The sequence below is a fragment of the Perna viridis genome, chromosome 12, assembly GCF_037379345.1.
Source record: "Perna viridis isolate PV_CMFRI_1.1 ecotype Kerala chromosome 12, ASM3737934v1, whole genome shotgun sequence".
Lineage (NCBI taxonomy): Eukaryota > Metazoa > Mollusca > Bivalvia > Mytilida > Mytilidae > Perna > Perna viridis.
Window position 1 is genome coordinate 14,580,060 of NC_142456.1, and position 20,846 is coordinate 14,600,905.

General features: G+C 31.7%; 1 protein-coding gene across 5 annotated transcripts in view; it reads right to left on the minus strand.

Moving 5' to 3' along the window:
- Nucleotides 1–9,598: 9,598 nt before the first annotated feature.
- LOC148601326 (phosphatidylinositol 4,5-bisphosphate 3-kinase catalytic subunit delta isoform-like) overlaps nt 9,599–20,846 on the minus strand; it is a 55,098-nt gene continuing 43,850 nt past the window's right edge. For all 5 annotated transcript variants that reach the window (XM_088554202.1, XM_088554199.1, XM_088554200.1 and 2 more), the window contains exons 21-24: nt 20,086–20,247; nt 18,864–18,981; nt 16,449–16,591; nt 9,599–15,447 (exon numbers count right to left, since the gene is read on the minus strand). In XM_088554202.1, the coding sequence (XP_088410328.1) occupies nt 15,189–15,447; nt 16,449–16,591; nt 18,864–18,981; nt 20,086–20,247 (682 nt within the window). In that variant the 3' untranslated portion in view covers nt 9,599–15,188. The remainder of the gene's footprint in view (nt 15,448–16,448; nt 16,592–18,863; nt 18,982–20,085; nt 20,248–20,846) is intronic.

Below are 20,846 nucleotides of genomic sequence, written 5' to 3' on the forward strand. Positions count from 1 at the left end.
TCTGTTATCTCTTGATATGCTTTTCCATCTCCCACTTTCAACAGGAAGTTTATGATTTATGAGTCGAAATTTACATAACGTTGCAATACCTTTATCATTAAGTATATCAAAATATTTTTCAATACCATGATCTTTTTTGAATAGTCTGCAATTTAATGTTTTAGCACCATTTTCAATATTTGAATACCAACTTTGGATGAATTGGTCATGAAGAGTTTTTTTCAACAGTGCTTTTTAGTCATTTACCATTGTAGACAAATTGATAGCGCCATATGTATTGTCTTCCTTTTTCCAGAGACATGGCTTTATTTGCCTTTTTACCTAATTGATGTTTGCAGGTTTTAAAGTTTCCACTCTTCGAAAAATGTACACCCAGGTAGTTAGTTATTTACGATTTCTACAGCAGAATTGTTGTAGACAAAATTCATATTTTTATTTGTCTTTTTCGCCAAAAAATTAACATTTTTGTTTTTTCGACATTAATTCTTAATTTCCGTGTGTTACAGTTCTCTTTAAATTTGTCCAATGAGTATTACAGATCACTTGCCGATTCAGCCATAATGACAGTGTCGTCAGCATATAAATTGACAAAAAGTTTTAAAACAATTCTAATTCTTTTTCAATAGATATTGTATTTAAGCCCATAACGTTTCTCTCGCTAAGAAAGTTATCGAGATCATTCAAAAATAAAGAAAATAAGAAGGGGAACAGATTTTCACCCTGACGTACTCCTGTTTCACATGGGAAATAGTCTGATATCTGACCATTATAATTTATACGAGATTTGATGTTTTGATACATATTATGTATAACTTGAAACATTTTCCCGTTTATTAAGTATTAAGTATCATTTTTTGCCAAAGGGCGTCTCTTTTTACGGTATCGAACGCCTTTTCGAAATCTACGAATGCACAATATAGATTCTTCTTCTCAAACTTAAGAACTTCAAACAGAGAATAAAGAACAAAATTACTGTTAGCGGTAGAATATCCTACACAGAATCTACATTGGTTTTCCTTGATCAAGAAAGATTCATCCGAAAAACTATTTAGCCTAATATTCAGTATAGGCGTGAAGAGTTTTCCAAAGCAGCTCACTATAGTTATTGGTCGATAGCTTTTTGAATTATATTTATCTCCTTTGTTTTTATAAAAGGGTTTTATAGTTCCCACAAGCCACGACTCTGGAATTTTACCTGTTTCAAATACGAAGTTAAAGTATTTTTCATACACATCAATAAATTTATCTAAAGTTGCCTTAATATATTCGTTTATTATACCGTCATCGTCACATGTTTTATTATTCTTTATTTTTTTACAACATTTGTATATTTCTTAGTTCGTGATTTGCATATTTAATTTCTAATTAATGTTTTCAAAATTATTATCTTCTAAAAAAGATCTTTCATTAGTACCACTGAACTTATCAGAATATAAATCTTTTAAAAAATCAATCTGTTTCGTGCTGTCAATATCAGGCTGGTTACAAGACTCTCGTTCGTTAGGGATTTTCCAGAATTCCTTTTGGTCTCCGTATCTTAAGTTATCCATATGGTTTTTGAGGGTTTTCTGTATTCGGCTTGTGCCTTATTCAGAACACTTTTATAGTCTTTTCGGCTTTTTAAATAGTTTTCGGATGTTATCTGACTTTTCCTTATTTCGCTTTAATTTTCTGAACTCTTTTCTTGAAACTTTACATTCATTATTAAACCAAGCTTTATTTTAAAAGGTTGTATGGAAATAATTTCTTTCGCTTTCAACTTTACTTTGGTTAGTTCCAAAAGTTTTAGAAGCTGTTTTGTAGAAAACCTCTGCAATCTTATCTGAAACAAAATATTGATCAGCTTCTGTGTTGTTCTCTAATTCTGTGAGAAGTAAATTTATTTCTTCGCTATCTATGTTATCTAAAAAGATACTGCTCAATTCATTTTTTCCATTTATTTACTTGTATTCCGACACGTAAGTTTACCCGTACTGTCACTTTTTAACCTACTGTTTAAAATAAATAAATCATTTCCTTTGCATAATTCTAACAATTGGTTTCCGAATCTATTTTTACCCCTATCCATACTTATTAAATTTATTATAGTTAAAGCTGATCCTTAAATCATAGTTAAAAGAGTGATAGTGCTAATCTGGAAATAATTTTTAGCATTAATTAATGTGATAATTTGATTTGATTTGATTTGACTTGACTTGACTTGACTTGACTTGACTTGACTTGATTTGATTTGACTTGATTTGATTTGACTTGACTTGACTTGACTTGACTTGACTTGATTTGACTTGACTTGACTTGACTTGACTTGACTTGACTTGATTTGATTTGATTTGATTTGATTTGACCTGATTTGACTTGATTTGTATTTTTTATTATCATTTTTATTATTGCTATAATAGTTAATTTGCTATTAATGAATAATCACGCAGCAAAATCAACACAAGTAATTCATGAATCGGCGGGTGTTTCTAGAAAAGCAGAGGACGCTTACCCTACCGGTGCACCTGGCCCATGCTCCCAGTTTTTAGTGGAGTCCGAGTTGCTCATTTGCTTTTGTTACTTTGTATGTATGATTTTAGTTACTTTATGTTCTTTGTTGCGTATGTCTGGTTTCCATGTCTGGTCTTTGTCCATGGATTACATTCTTTTGATTACCGCTATAACCTTGGTTCTCTTGTTTACTCTTTCAACAATATTCTATTTAGTGGATTTTTTTACGACGAATATCAACAGAACAAGCCTTATTATACAAAATGACGATACATTTTTTTACCATATGAATTTCCGAAATTCTTAATCTGTTAATTATTCTAAAAATTAATTGGAGTATCAAATGTTAATGATGAAAACAAATATACGGAATATCTTCCGGATAATATGATCCGGAAAATAAGACCATTGTAAATACAATATAACCTGAGGTCAAAACTTCAGGCGAAGTTGTATTAAATTCGACGCAATGTCAACAATTTTATAAGAAATTAAGTGCTACAGTCATTTAAAAAATGATCTTAATGTAGAAACGCTTAGAAGCCATATTAAGTTACCTATGTTAATGATGATCTGAACTGTTTGAAATGTAACTTGGTATGATTTTAGATCTATGAGGGGCGGAGATAGCTATTTTTAATCGAATTACATTTTACTTTACTGATAATGCACAGCTATGTTGTTTTATCGATGATGTCTCGATCAAAAGGAATATACCAGACTTCCCATAACACATGACATTACAATTCTAAAAATACCTAAAAACACTGAGACTTCATTCCTCGTATTGCACTTGGTAGAATCTCTTTGTGGTGGATCTAGTTTTATATTTCGATCATTTTGGTTTCGAGTATTTTTGCATATAATTAATATTCGGTTTTAGATCTTCTTATGTATTTGATTGTAATGGTTCCGATGAGAGTTTACTTCTTAAAACACGACGTGTACAGCATATTGAATTTTTTTATATAAATATTTTGATATTTTTTAGAAATTTAATATCACATAATGGTATGATATTTATCACGATTCCTACATTTCACGAAGAAAAGCTTTGCTTTTCTGAAAATATTTGAAATATATTATTGTTTAATACCATAATTTTACATTATTTTTTATGAGAAAGACAGAAGTGATTTATGAAATATTCCCTGTTAAGTGAATATTTATGTGAAATGAGTTCGATATTTCTATCTAGGACCTTCCAAAACGTTATAACACGAATATCCAATTAAGTGGCACTCCATCTAAGAATTATGCAAAATGTAATTTATGGTTGGAATGCTTACTTATTTTAATTTTTGATATTTATTTTTAAATGCTTAAATAAACAGACAGTCACATGTGGCTTTTGAATTAACCCATGGTCTTAGGAGATAAAAATTGTATTAAATGCACTGTAGAATTCAAAATTAAGGGAGAGAACTCTGTAAATGACACTAAAATACAATAGAAACCGTTGGATTTTCAATGTTGATGGTCTTCTAAGAGCAGAGAGATTGGAATGAATAATTACACATTTCATCATAGACCTATAAAGCAACTTATATAACAAAAATAAAGGTGTATAGCCTTTTTTTGTGGGTGTATCACATATTACAGAATTAGCTTGATTCTTAGCTTGAGTACTACTTAAATGTTGAAAATATGAGCAAATTTTAGAGAAAGTGTATATGATAAATAGGATAATCAATTATTATCGTAAATAACTCAAAAACTGTATAAAATAAGTCGTGCAAAATGTATTAGGAAAAAGTAGATTTTTGGCATGAAATTGTGATTTTCGTTAAAAAAAATATACCTTTAAAAATAGAATCTTTGCTCTTTGCGGCAACAGGTTGTATTGACGTGCCGCTATCTTGTAAATTTAAAATCGCCCCTGTTTAACAAATTTGTGAGCTGTAATGCATATATACATTTTTCAAAAGTTCAAATTTTGAAAGTTTGCGCCTTTATTTATGATGTCAGAGATTCCTATTTCCTTGGTGGGTTTAAGCTGCTTTAATAGTATACGCAATTTATTTTCAGTGATCAGGATATAACAATATCTGGGACGCAAACAAACGTAATTATGACAATATATTCATTATTTCAATGCATTATTACAACGAGTTGAAAAGGACAAATTTCAATTTCAATGCAAATCTTGGTAGGCTACTAAGTAGTTTAAATAGCTCCCCAGTTAGAAATCCGCCCTACATTATACCAATGTGTCCTATTAAGCTAATTCAGAACACCTGTGTGACCTTTCGGACACTGCCTTTTAAGTTTGAATACTGTCAGTTATGATAACCTTAACCTCTTTATCATGCCATCCATCACTGAGTTTGAGTAGCTAGTACTCTATAAACAAGTGATTTACTTGTTTCTGATTGGATAACACTGTTCATTTTATTTAAATATTCATAGACCAATCCTATTTTTAATTTCAATTACTTTAATTTCAATTCAATTAAATTGAATGCTGAAACTTCTTATAGAAAGTATTTGATGCTCATATATTATTAAACTGAGATTTTTTCTAGCTGAAGTAGTTTTAAGAGCTTGAAAGTTATGGTAACATTCATTACACTTTTGCAAAATGGTCATGTTTTCAGTTTGCAATATAAATGCATGCACCAGTCGTTCTAAGGACCTTCTTAATATTAAACAGTTTTAAAAAAATGTTAAAGAAATCTTGTAAAGTGATTGTAAATACTAGTATCATTTTATTTTTCATTGGCAGCTATTCAAACTTAAAAGGGAGTGTCCGAAAGGTCATACAGGTGTTCTGTGGTAGTTAAGTAGGACACACTGGTATAATGTAAAGCAGATTTCTACCTAGAGAGCTATTTAAACTACTTAGTAGCCGACCAAGATTTGTATTGTAATTGGAACTGGTCCTTGTCAACTCGCTGTAACTGAAACGTTTTTGAAACGTGCCTACATTTAGCATAAATTACAATGGATTTCTTTATTTTCTCAAACATATGTGAAAATAAGATTTTTACAAACATGAGGAAATAGATATTTTAATTCAAAATATGTATTTATTGTTCAATTGGCATCTTGCGGAGGTCAGCCATCTCTTGGATTATTGGGTTAACATTTAACGAGAAATAAATGACAGGGAAAGCATGTAATGCTTGACCCAGTAATACACTGAAATAATCAAAATATTTCCTGTTGATGAAATACTTTTATCAATTCAAAATTGGGAATACCTCAACACGACGTGAAGGGCGAAATGTTCGTATATTTCACCGTAAAATTTACATTTCCCTAGCTTGATGGACCAAATTTAAAGCACCTTAAAAATGGTACCACCAAAATCGTATTTGCATACATTTCTGATGAAAAGATGAAATTCATGAAAAGTATGTATAGTATGCAAGCGTTCAAATAGCTTTTATCTATAACCATTAAAATAATAAAAAAAAATAGTGATTGGTATTAAAATTATGCGTACATGTGCATCCTTGGTTTTGACTTGTTAAGATATACCTTGTAGAAGATTTTATATATGTATTTACTACCCATTAGGTCGATACCACTGCTGGTGGACCAATGGTTCCCGAAGTTAATCACTAATCCAGTAATTAGATTTGTCTGGCCCGAAATATATCATATTTTACTTCTCATATTTATCAAAATTTGCGGTACAAATTTCAAAATAACTAGAACACTGAGGCTTCATTCCTCATGTCACACATGATAGAATCTTATCTTCTTATTATGATAGTTTTTGTTTCAAGTACTTCTTGTATGCAATTAGTTTATGGATATAGATTTTTCAGTATAAGTGATGCTATTGATGAGAGGTTACTTTTGAAACACGTGTAGAGCATATCGAAATTTGCTATTTATATGACTGGTATCTTAGTATTTGCAATTATCAGTTCCATGTGATCTCTCATTTCTTAAATGATTCTTGAGATATATTCATCAACAGGCATCGTTGGTATGCTCTCAATGGTAAAATAAAAATAAGCATTAGCACTTAGAAATGTGTAGATGTATTATGAACCTGGTCTGTATATGCGTAGATCTTCAGTTTTACACAAGTTGAATCAACTATCACTAACTGTAAACATTTTATATGGGTATTTGAACTACTTTGACTCATGAGTTAGATGAAATACCGTGTTGTATTATAGGGATATTGTCTCGACTGTTGCCTCTATAACTTCAAAATACTAAATCTACAAATCATAGTACCAGTCAATTGTATATTCTATTTTTAACATCGAAGCTTGGCTTCAATTTGTACTACTCATTCTCGTTCTAAAGTTTGAAGTTATTGCACTCGACAATGTTTGTTATGTCAGTGTTATTTGACATTTAAAGCTGTATTAGCTGCCTAATTTGTTCAGTTTTGATTCTACTGTATTTTGCTGATTCAGTGAAATAAGTTTGTAGTAATGCAATTGAAGCAATTAATGTCGATAATACCTACAGATTATGGTGAAAACGACGAAGCGACCCTTACAGCACATGCGCGGATTAAGGTCACCAGAATTCACATGCATACGAACTAATCTAGGTCTTGCAAGACAATTAATATATAGATACCTATTTCATGTATTTAATGCATTTTAATTGTGGGTATCAAATGAAATTGTACAAGAAAAGTGCAATTTAGTAGAAATAATTCAAAGTTGAGGTAAATTTAAAAGAAACGAAAATTTACAATATGACAGCTAATGCAGCTTTAAACATAATATCTTATGTGTTGCTACATGTCCTAAATTCCGATAACGTTGGTCATTCTCTCAATTTGAGGATCAGACCACTCTTTTCATTTGGTTGTTCGAATCTCATACGAAATTTAGTTTGTTTAACCATCGTTGTCAGTAAAACAATACTTAGTATCAAAATTGAAAAAGAGAAGTATTTTTTTAAATATAAAGTATATTATCACAGCAATAGGCAATATGGAATCAAAAGAGATAAATTCGAACGACAGTACCTAATGATTTCTCCATCGCATATCCATTCTTAAGTAAACCGAAGAAGAGATTGTGGAAAACCATAAATCTGTGCTATCCTCTTTTGGTCTCTCTACCAAACCAAGGACGATGATTGTGATTTACTGTCTATGTACTGGATTCCTAAACTCCACAAGAATCCATACAAACAATGTTTCATAGCTGGATCTGCAAACTGTAACACTAAACCTCTTTCAAAACTTTTAACTTCTATACTCACAACTGTCAAAGAGGGTCTTCAGTCTTACCACAACACTCCCGTAGTGGTATTAATTCAATGTGGTTCCTGAAAAATTCGGAAGATTTTTTGGAGACAATCATTTCAAGACTATTATCTGAATATAATAGCATTAAAACCTATGATTTTTCAACAGTGTATACTTCTATTCCCCATACTCAGTTAAAATCCCGAGTTAAAAACATTATACATCGTTGTTTTTCCAAAAAAGATGGTACACCTAGATACAAATATATGGTTCTTGGTATAGTGGTATAGATTCCTTATACTTTGTAAGAAATAATTCCAAATCATCTTCCAAATATACAGAGGAAGATGTTTACAAAATGCTGGAATTTCTAATCGACAACATATTTGTCCAGTGTGGTGGACGTGTTTTTCAACAAACGGTCGGCATTCCAATGGGAACTAATTGTGCTCCTTTACTTGCTGACCTATTCCTTCACTCTTATGAAGCTGACTTTATAGCTGATCTGATCAGAAAAAGAAGATTATCGTCTGTCTAGATCCTTCAATCTCAGTTTCCGCTATATAGATGACGTATTATCTTTAAACAATCCTAATTTCGGGGATTTGATACATCGCATCTACCCAAAAGAACTTGAGATAAAGGATACTACAGACACTGTGAGGTCAGCCTCATATCTTGACCTACACTTAGAAATCGATGGTAAAGGAAAACTATTGACCAAATTTTACGACAAACGTGATGACTTTTCATTCAGAATTGTCAACTTTCCTTTCATCTGTGGCAACATCCCTTCGGCTCCTGCGTATGGAGTGCTCATATCACAACTCATACGTTATGCCAGAGCTTGCAGAAACTACTCAGACTTTTTGTATCGCGCTAGAACAAATAGGCTTCTGGAACAGGGTTATGTTGCTACAAGATTGAAGTCATCACTACAGAAGTTTTATGGTCGTCTTCATGAACTCGTGGGTGGTTATAGTGTATCCATCAGCACCATGAAAACTGATGTATTCAACGGGTCAGTTTTCCTTTCCTCGTTTGTCTACCCAAGACATGACTTTTTATGAGCAACTCGGCGGGTGTTTCTAGAAAAGCAGAGGACGCTTACCCTACCGGTGCACCTGATCCATGATCCCAGTTTTTAGTGGAGTCCGAGTTGCTCATTTACTTTTGTTATTTTGTATGTATGATTTTAGTTACTTTATGTTCTTTGTTGTGTATGTCGGTTTTCCATGTCTGGTCTTTGTCCCTGGATTACATTCTTTTGATTACCGCTATAGCCTTGGTTCCCTTGATTACTCTTTTTTCAAAATTTTAAACAAAGAAATCTGTGAGCCAATGACCACTAGTGATAGCCCTACCCAAATTCTAGACAGTACATATGCTACACACCGAGAGGTCAAACATTAAGTTTTTTTTCGACCAACCCTGAAATCATATTACACAATACTGCACTATCTATACTACATGTGTCAAAATTTAAAGTTGCTTTAACAAATAGTTGCAAGGAAAATGATAAGAAAAAAGAGAGACTAACGAACTGACTGCCAGGCGTAAGTTGTAACTTGACAATTTCCCTTATGGATAAGGTTCATCGGTAGAGTAAGCCTTACCTACTTTTAATACCACATCCTTGTACATGACATTTTGAAGTTAAAAAGTTATTGTCAATACCGGGTATTTGGTTTTGGTCCCGTTACCGTTCCTAAATATTTAAGGCTATTTCCTCCACATTCAATACGAACCGTTTCGAGTTTTGTGATTTGGAACTTTTTTTCTTGAAAATCATATTAAAGCACAAAAACCAAGTGACCAAGGACGACAACAACGACAATTAAAAAAAAACAAATTTATAAGATAAATTGTACACTACATTTCAGCATTTGGCACCGGTAGAATAGAAATAATGATATGGTATAGGTTTACAAAGTATTTCTTTCAGAGAATCTTTATTCATAAAAGACAAATCATAACATAACAATTTATATTTTAAAACAATGGCAATAAAAAATATTATATATACAAAAATCATGGAATGTTAATCTGGTTATATTAAAGTCAGCTGCAAACGTATCACGGGGAGCATGATGAAAAATATAAATGGAATTTCTAGGAAAACAAAAACCAGTAATATACATGTTTTGTAGTTTCTTGAGCACACAAATTTTTATCTTTATTTTCACATGGTGTAGGACAAAAACATGTGATGCAATCTGGTTGATTTTACCTCTTAACACTCTTTTGTAGAGTTTATTCATCTTTGTCACACTGTAGTCAGTTTGATCTTATACATACACTATTTAGGTATAACAAGTTTAATCAACTTTGTCTTCAGGTGGTTACAGTGTGTTTTAGAGAAAAATAAAAACCAAAACAATAATAGAAACTGGTGCCAAAGAGACACTGACAAATTCAACTTTTTCTTTTCTAGTTAAGTAGCACTTCAGCTAAGGATCATGCAAAATGTGATTCATGGGTAAAAAGCCTACATATTTTTATTTTTGATATTTTGTTTGAAATGTCATAGTAAACAGAAATTAACATTCAGTTTTTCATATTACCCGTGTTCTTAGGAGATAAAAATTATATAGAATGCACAGCAGATTTCAAAATTTAGGGAGATAACTCTGGAAATGGCGCTCAAATACAATAGAATCTACTGTATTTTCAATGTCGATTATCTCCTAAGAGCAGGCAGATTTGAATGAATAATTACACATTTCATAGTATAGACCCATAAAACAACTTAATTACTAAAATAAAAATATGTTGCCTTTTTTGGGGTGCATCACACTTTTCTGATTTTGCATGCTTCTTACAAAGACAACTACTTAATATTTTGTTTGCATGAATAAAATTCAAATGTCTGTACATACTTAAAGCTAATTACAGGTTATATGTGGAACTACCTGGGTAAGTACAAAGAAAATTGCATTTCAAATACATTATGCAAATGACTCATCCCACTTCCATCCTCATACTTGCAGTACTGGGAGTCCCTTGATTCCCAAACCTATCTTAAGAGTTTTGGAATTTCTTGGTTTGCAACAGAAAATAAAACAATCATCTTGAACAACTTCAATGAAGTATCTTTATGTCAGCATAAACCTATTTTTAACCTGGATATATAAAATAACAAATATACATCCAAACAGGGTTTGGTTTAGATGGGGTTCAACATAATTCATAGATTAAGCAGCACGACCATTTTGATCATCCATTAAAAAGTTTGATTATGGTATTTGATTCCTTAAAAGCACTGTGAAATACTCATGTCACTAAAATATTTTTTTCTCAAAATAACTGCTAGCTCTACTAAATAAATCAAATAATTCACAAAGAATCTGATACAAGGATTGGCAGAATTAAATATAGCATACAACTTCCTAAAAAGAGCGAAACCACTAAAATTTCCTACATTAAATAAAAAATAATATATTATTCCCATTAAACAACTGTACATAAAATAATCAATGGGTTGAATCAGGCCCTATAAGAACAGAAAAATAGCCCATTCAAATTTATCAAATGATTCCATTAAATTATAATTTTTTCTTTAAATCTGTTGTAAGGCCGACATTTTGGGTTTTTGACTTATGATTTTTCTCTTTGAGCCATTGTTGATGAGAAATGAGGAATGACAGATAGGTAAAAAAATATCTTCAGCAACTTCAGTGTGTGGGTAATAATAAGAGGGCCACTGACCAGTAAGATCAGGATGCCAAATTTATCACTGATATATATCATGTGAAGTTAGAACCAGTAAAAACATAGGTTATCATTTAAGGAGGTAGACCTAGGGTAAGGGACACAACTCTTACAAATCACTTGAACGTTTGTATTCAGCATTTTACATTTACATTTTACAGCATGATTTCATTCTGTTTCAAATGAAAGCTTGAAAGACTTTAGTGAAATTGAATGTGATACAAACATATCACTGATTTCATGGGTTAAGTCCCTTACCCTAGAGCTACATCCTTAAGAACAGTAGACTACAAAATGATTGCACTACAAACTAAGAGATCAATGTTAAATCCACCCACATTAATGTTAACACTATCACAAAACAAAACTTACATTCATTAAGTTAAAAGATATCATGCAACATACATATATTTCCCTGGCATACAGAGATAAAATTGAGTGATCAACAGGAATGTAGAAATTCTAAAAATCTGGAAAACATCAATTTTAACATAAGCAGAGAATAAAGCTGAATTTAGCTAATGTTGAAAAGATAAAATAAGTAAAAGTTGAAAACCATGATATTACTTGGATAAAAAATATATTGCCTATGGTGCAAAGTGGCTCCTGAAATGATAAATATACCAGTCAAGCCAAATAGGCATCCCACTACACCATAAACATATACAAACCCAAGATTTAAAATCAAACATGATTAACAGGGAAAGGTGCAAAATAACACATCTCATAGAATAACACTCCATACTATCTACCACTGCATGACAGGCAACATTTAGAACTGTATAAATAATAAATATTCTAATTTACAAACTATTATGCTTATTGATGGCTTAATGGTAAAAATGAGGCATTGTAAATGAAGATAGATGTTCTCATGTATATGATAGAAGCATGAGTGAAGGGCAATAAATAGGACATTTTAGGCAATCAATATGACAGTATAGGCAAGATGAAGCATTAATCTTTGAATGCTTAAGTAAACAGTGGTCATCATTCAGGAGTAGCTTTAGGTCATCATATAGAATCAAAAGAACCAGAGACCATTACATCAAATCATGAAACTTGATATACACATATACAGTCCATGAACCGATCTGAGCAACTATTTGACAGATTGACAGACTGATGACCGATCTTATTGTAGTTTTGTAATGTAAAATTATGGATGATTGGTTTGTATAAATTACAGAATTTTGATTAGAAACGATTCAAATAAAATGCCATATCAAATTTACTTTCAGCTTAAATTAATAAATCAACATTTTGTAGCTCATTTCAGAGATGAAATTTAAAAGACAAGTATATCAATTAATGTCTGAATCTATGTTAGTGATTTTGTGTACAAGTGGATTACCAAAACCAGGGATGATTTTACGAGGTCTACAAACAAAGTGGAAATTTGCAAAATCGAAAGTAATTACAGAGTAAAAAAATAAATCATAACGGTAAAATTCAGATTTGAAATATCGGAATTCCGCTAAAAAGTGGAAAACAATTATCTCTGCAAAACAAACCAATCCATACAATATATTAACCGATCATCAGTCAAGTGATTTAAAATGGAGGAATCACTGGTTTAATGGATCTGGTTGATGGATTGATGAACATTCACAATTTGAGTTGCATGGATTGATTCAGATACTGTATTTTGCTTGCTGTAGTCAAGAACCCCATGGCTGGTCTTTTTAGATGTTATTTGACATATATAGATAGAAAAGATGTATAATATAGATAACAAAATAAATACAATGGCACAATATGGTATATATACTATTTTTCTTGCCTGAGGCTTGAGAACAAACACACATCTTTAAGGGTGGTTTAACCTTCGGTTTTCAGTGGCAAAAATTGTCCAATATGAGGCAAGTTTTTTTCTACTGAATTTAATTTCCTATGCTAAAGATTAGATACAAACATTACTGATTCCAATGACCCCCATTCATTAAAATGTCCATAGCAAATAATTAGAAAAATAATTTACCTATAGATGAAATAATTGTTATAATCTCATTTTCTAAAACTGCTTATTGTGTCTCTTTCAGATTGTTATCTGTTTTATAGCAGTACAGTATTGATGGCACTGACAGCTTCATAAACAAAAAAAAAACTACATAAAAGCTTCCCTGAAAAAGTTTTCTAATCTCCTTATTAGGCCAATTTCACCTGAAAGTGTACCATGTTCCTTCAAAACAAGATAACTATAGAACACTACTATTTCAACTTTAATTTTATTTCCTTTATAGTGGACATCCCCTCAATCCTATTCATTGAAAGGAATCTGAATGTACATCAATTTCAACTGCCATGATTAAAAAATATAACACAGAAAAACCTGATAAACCTACTCCATTAAGGATTGAAGATTAAAAATACAATTTCATAAGGCCAAAATAAAAATATCCTAGATTCTCATTGCCGGCCAACACAATTTTTTCACCCTCCTTGAAAAATTTTATCTTGATTTTTTTTCAATTTAGGTTGGACATTTTTCACTTGAATTGAAAAAAAATAATAATTTGCCCGCACACCCGCCCCTACTTTTGAAATCTTATTAATTTTTATAATGGCCTTAATTAATGTACAGATGTGCTTCCAGATTAAGTGTTCTACAATGTCAATGCAAGTACACACTCATTCTCAATAATAAAAAGGTACTGGTGTCTTCCAAGACAATCTATTTCTGGCAAGATTTTTGATTAAATTTATGGTACAGCCCTATTAAAGGTTTACTCAGGAAACAGTTTAGCTTCATTGTATAATACAATAACAGATAAACTAAAAATAAATAATGTACATAATATTTGTCAAACCTGAAGTCAGATATTTAGTGGGTTATGATAGATGTTATTTGGACTGGTTTTTTTTTTACACAAATGTAAAAATCTGAATGATTTTAATCTTGAACCAGTTTTAAGATTTCTCTTAACAATTTTTTATGCTCTTTTTAATTCTGAGTGGTGAGAGTCTCTGAATTGACACCCCTGACTTCAGGCAAATTTGTGTGCATTTTAGTAACAAAAATATAAGCAAGTTTAACTATGTTTATAGAAAGGAAAAAATCACATTAATTCGTTTCAAAACATGAGTCATTGGTAGACATAAAACAACTTCAAAATAATATATAAAACTTAACTTGAAGTCATTTAAGAAAAATAATATTTGCATACATATATTGGAATAAAAAAATATTCTAATAAAATAAAAAAAAAATATAATATAAAAATACTTTGCATCACTTTGTAGCTAATCTTTAAATAGCACCAGATTTGTATCTTAATCCAACATCTAGTCAATACTTATGAATGTTAAAATTATTCCAATAATAGATAACCTTTGTAATATAGACTTAACAACTCAAAATCATTTTCAAGTAAAATACAAATATTCATTTTAACTATCATTGCTGGGTTTGATTTTTTTGGAAAATTTGGGAACCCTATTTAAAATTTCTGACCAAAAAAATTATTACATATAATTAGGAGATAACTGTGTGGATTTGAAGATTTGAAATCAACTGTGGATTTAACGGTGGCACATTACAATTGTCTGCTCCAGCATTGCTCATTAGAAGCACATTTTTGAAATTCTACACAGTTCAGCATTTCTGACCCAAAAATGAACAGTCTCAAATTTGCAATTGTTTTTCAAATTGCATGAAATCTTCTATAAATGAAATATTCATAACAGCTTTATATCCACAACATAAATAGTGAAAATAAAGCTGTTAAGAGTCTTTTACTGTTTTATACAGATCATAAATTAAACTCCTGAGGGTTTGGGTTTTTAAAACCATACTTCCCACACTGCCTGACTTTTAATGAGCCCTCATATGGAACCACCAATTGACAGATGTGGTCCAGCTACTCTCGTGAGCCTCTTTAAATTTCTTCCTAAATCTATCAATAGCTTCATCTGTGCTACAGTTAAGTGCTAAAACTTCTTTTAGATAGTCAATATCAGAAAAGTTGTTGAGCTGGGGGATACCAGAGTTCAGCATCATTGTAAATAGCTGAATAATAAGTGGAGCTCTATTCCTTATAATCAAATAAGCCTTCTCACAAATGTCCCTGAAGCTGGAAGAAAAGGAAAAAAATCTGATTAATTTCAGTCTATAAGTTAAAGACAGATGCAGTAAAACCTACCTAAATCAAAGACATTTTATAGACAAAAGAACAGATTGGATTACTCCTGTTTCCTGCTACAAAGAAGAAAAAAATAGGGTAAGAAGGCAAGGAAGTTATTCTATTTTCTAAAAACATTTTACATTAAATTAATGAGGAAACAATCTAGACACTGAGTGCTTGAGCCAAAATGGCCATAAAATGTTTAGCATAGGCACAAAAAATAGAGTAGGAAGGAAGCAGGAAACATACATTTATTTTTTTGGCCTTACTTACATGCATAAAACTATTAATAAGCTGTTTGAAAGTTTATAGGCAAATACACTTTTGATCACATTATTTGTAATCCTCATAGCTGTCAAAAAGGTTCACATAAATGTGTTAGCTTGCCATTTCAAAGGAGTTGAACTTGGATATTCGGCAAATTAGCAGCAAATACAACTAAAAATAGTCCAGAAAAGTAAACAAAAAATGTGCTTTCCAAATGGGGTTTCAAAGCCACTTAACATCAACACAAGCCACATGAACATCATTGGTGGACTTTATATTGAGGTCATTCCTATCAACAATCACTTCAAGTTTCAAGCATAGAGGCTTGTTGTCTAAGGAGGATTACTAGACTGCCACAAAACTCGAAAATTTACTCAGAATGTTCTTAACTTTCTATGTAATGTTTTAGACTTTAATAGGAGTTAGCACATAATTTTCTAAGACTTAAATATTAGTTATGAAGGAAATATGAAGGATATTTATTGGATTAATTGTCTGTCATCTGCACTAACAAAGTGACCAATCAGCAACTTTCATATAAAACTTACTGCACTAACAAAATGACTAATCAGCAATTTTCATATAAAACTTACTGCACTAACAAGATGACCAATCAGCAATTTTCATATAAAACTTACTGCACTAACAAGATGACCAATCAGCAACTTTCATATAAAACTTACTCAGCAAAATTTTGTGGTTCCTTGTCAGCATTATTTATGATATAAACAAAATGATCAGTCAATATGAATGGCACTCTTTCTCTTTGAATGTTAAATTTGGTTTTCTTGTTCCCTAGGAAATGTCCAAAATCTATGTGGAATAGCTGAAAAGAAAAAAACAATATATAGATAATGTTACCACCATAGAAGAACGATGTTTCAATTGACAAAGTTATAGTCTATAACCTGTGGAATACCTATAGAATAAAAGTTACTTTAGAAGGTGTGATGACGTCATAGTCACTCCCCATAATCACTCCTGATGTTTTTACTGATATTTTCAAATATCTTGTCATGTACAAGACATAAAAATAATCTGTCAACAAAATCAAAGGATAAAAGTACAAATTACCTATAAACTGTATTACTATAATAACTGTAATAACTCTTGCAAGAGTACTCTAGGGAACCAAGGTTATAGCAGTAATCAAAAGAATGCAATCCAGGGACAAAGACCAGACATGAAAAACATACATACACAACAAAGAACATAAAGTAACTAAAATCTTACATACAAAATAACAAAAGTAAATGAGCGACTCAGACTCCACTAAAAATTGGCAGCATGGACCAGGTGCAACGGTAGGGTAAGCGTCCTCTGCTTTTCTAGAAACAACCGCCGAGATGCTCATAAAAAGTCAAGTCCGGGGTAGACAAACGAGGAAAGGAAAACTATGACCTGTTGAATAAATCAGTTTTCATGGTGCAGATGGAAACACCATAACGATCCACGAGTTCATGATGACGACCATAAAACTTCTGTAGTGATGACTTCAATCTTGTAGCAACATAACCCTGTCCCAGAAACCTATTTGTTAGAGTTCTAGTGCGATACAAAAGGTCTGCATAGTTACAGCAAGCTCTGGCATAACGTATGAGTTGTGATATGAACACTCCATACGCAGGTGCTGAAGGGATGTTGCCAAAGATGAAAGGAAAGTTAACAATTCTGAATGAAAAGTCATCACGTTTGTGGTAAAGTCTGGTCAATAGTTTTTCTTTACCATCAATTTCTAAGTGTAGGTCAAGATATGACTTTACAGCCTCATATAGCTAATTTCATGTTCAATCTACTGTGAATGTACTTTAATTGGTGGATACCAATATTCATGGAAAATACAAAAATTAGTAGTTTAATGTTTTCAGTACACACAACAATAGAAATCTGCTTTTCGTTGGGAACCAAATTTCTTGGTCTGGCTCACCCTTGAAAACCGCGAAAATTGATACCTTGTGAACAATAGTACTTTCACAGTACATAATTTTTTAACTCAAAAGTGCAACAACCAAATGAAAAACTAAGATGCAACTGATTCTGAATAAGAAATAAAACTGAATTTGATGAATTTTTGACATGCATAAAATTACCTTCTGTCTGATTTTTAGAAAGACTGCTACTTAAGTTTATTTCAACTTATGGTTGTACATGTACATAAAATTATAAAACAAATACAGTGAAACTTCTAATTTTTGTAATTATTTGTATTGTTTTCGTAAATTATCTATCAACAAAGTCAAATAATTTCACCCCTATCTTGTTTTCGCTTGGGTACAGGTTACATTAATTGACAGTTAGAAGATCGAAAAGATCGTACTATTAAATGACCCCGGTTGTCTGACGTGTGTACACACTAACTAACAGCCAACCAGTGACAAAATGTAATGTCTGGATTAATTTTGTTGTTTAAACTACTGTCCCCTTCAATTATCATCTGTCCACTGATGAAATGCAAACGGATAGTGAATGAATTATTAATTACATAATATTATGTAATCATTTACAGTTTTGTTGACACATTTATTACAGGTGAACAATACCCGGGCGGCCGGAATTGAGAGGTTGTTTTTAATTGAAATATGTAACTAAAACTGTGAAAAACCAGCCGATGTACGGTTTTAAGGGGTGACCGGTATATTGAAGACAAAATACATAGGTTTTAAGGTATATCAGCCGGGTCTTTTAAAAACAACCGCTTTGAAGGGAAGACCGGTTTTCTGAGGGTCCGGTTTCACTGTAACATCAATGCCAATCATTTAAAACAATCAGAAAATGTTAAATTAGTTGTAATTCATTGGATGTTTGTAACAGCAGTGTCAAGGATTTATATCTTCTCACCAAAGAATTATAAGACAGTCATCATAGCAAATTTGTGTTACTTGGCCTTTTTCTACTACTAGTAAATGGAATACTTTTTTTCTCCAAAATAGCATTACACAACTATTTACAACAACTCTGGTATCATTGCATTGCATTACCAAAAGATGGAAAAGTCATATCATATTTTTCTAAGAAGAGTACGAAAAGAACATTGTATGATTATTGTGTCCAGTACTTTTGCTTGTATACAAATGAAAATTCAAGAAGGCCTATATTACCTGTCCTGTCTCTTTCATCATGATATTATCATTGTGTCTATCACCAACACCAAGTATATATGTGGCAACAGCATACCCTGCACAGGACAACTTAAATTCTTGTATGGCTCTCTTTAAACTGAAATGAAATGAAGAAGAAAAATCTTAGCATTCGATGGCAGAGATAGACCTTATATAGAGCTAAATCGTAAACATGAAGTTGCACATGTTGTGCTAGGTATACCCTTACTGGAACAGTTGATATTGGACAGCAACCAAAACTGCTTACAACATATGTCCTATCTATATAAAGCCATGTACCAAATTAGGAATCAATCCCTTCAGTGGGAGACAAGATATTGGTGACAATTTTTTCTTCTGTCTACCAATACAGTGAAACACTGGAAAATCCCATGAAACATGAAGTTGATAACAGATAAGGACAAAATGGCTTACAACTATATACAGAAACATACTGATCAATCCAATGGGATGCAAATTTGTAACAAAATTTAGAATAATGGTATGACAGGCAATAAAGTGTATAATGACTGATTTTTCTCTCCTACTTCACATATCTAAGTGTAATTAAAAAAAACAAATAAAAATAATCACTCTATTGAATTTTCAGTTGTAAAACATTTACCAAACAAATTCAGTTACCCTACTCATGGAGGCACACATTCAAAAATTTAAATTAATGAAGTGGACAGCAATTTGATCAACTATAGTTTAACATCCCATAACAAATATATCATGCACTTCAGGAAGTGACTATCTGATAAATCAAACAGACCCTGCTTTTTCGTAGTACCACAGACTGAGCCAGACTTTTATTGTGTTTACTCACAGAAGCTAAAACCTACAGGTAGGCAGGTCAAAAATGTAAAATTGAATGCATGTTCTAATAGAACAATGAAAAAGTACACTGTAATATTGAAAAAAACTAACAACTTTTTGTGAAACTTACAGCAGTATTTTACAATTGCAAATTAGAACAAATGGACATTTGGACACCTCCATTTTTTAAAATTGGAATTGCTTTTACATTGCTGAATTAAATTTTCAACAATAATGATATATAGTAACATACCCACAACAAAATACAGGTCAAGGCTCTGTATAGTTCAGTGACCTTTAATGCAAGGTCACCATTACATAAGGTCAGCCAATGGCTGCCTACACTTCAGTCAACACTTCAGTCAAAATTACAGGAGTAATTAAAAACCTCAGTGATAAATACCTGTGTTCAGCTTGATTTTTAGACTTTAACCAATCATATAGTGATGTTTTATTCTGCCCTTTCTTATTCCAAATCATAATACTGGCTAGGGTTTTGGAATTCTGGACAACTTCAATCATGCCCTCCTCATGGCCTGTAGCTATACATCCATATGGGTTTAATCTGAAATAACAGGACACATTTTGAGGAGGAAAATAAGGGCTTAATTGGATTACTTGCCATATTGGATTTTGAACTTTCTAATCAGATGAAATCCTACAACCTGATTTTTTTCCCCAACAAAAAACAGAAATAAGTTTTAGACACTTTTGATTATGTTAGGAATAATCATTATCTTTTCGGGCATGCTATGTAAGTTTTTTTCCAGGAACAGTTAACATGATATAACAGACAAAACCAATTTCATAATTGAACTGCAAAGCCAAAAAAAACAAAATATGAATATCTTACAATGTCTATAAGATGTCATTGATAAATTCAAACATGTACATGTATCATGCATTATTGAACATTCAAATATTAGCCTAAATATGATCAACATTGCCTATACAATACAAAATACATAAGTGTGCCAATACGGAATTCAGTTATCCAATAAAGGATTCAGCTATCCAACATGGCTTTTACCCATCCAACACGACATATTGGCCTGGTTAAAATACATATTTGCCTCGGCCAAGATCACGTATTGGACAAGTTAGTCAATAAAAGTATAAATGTGTAAGGTTTTCAAAATTTCGCTGAGTTATTGGTCCTCGGCT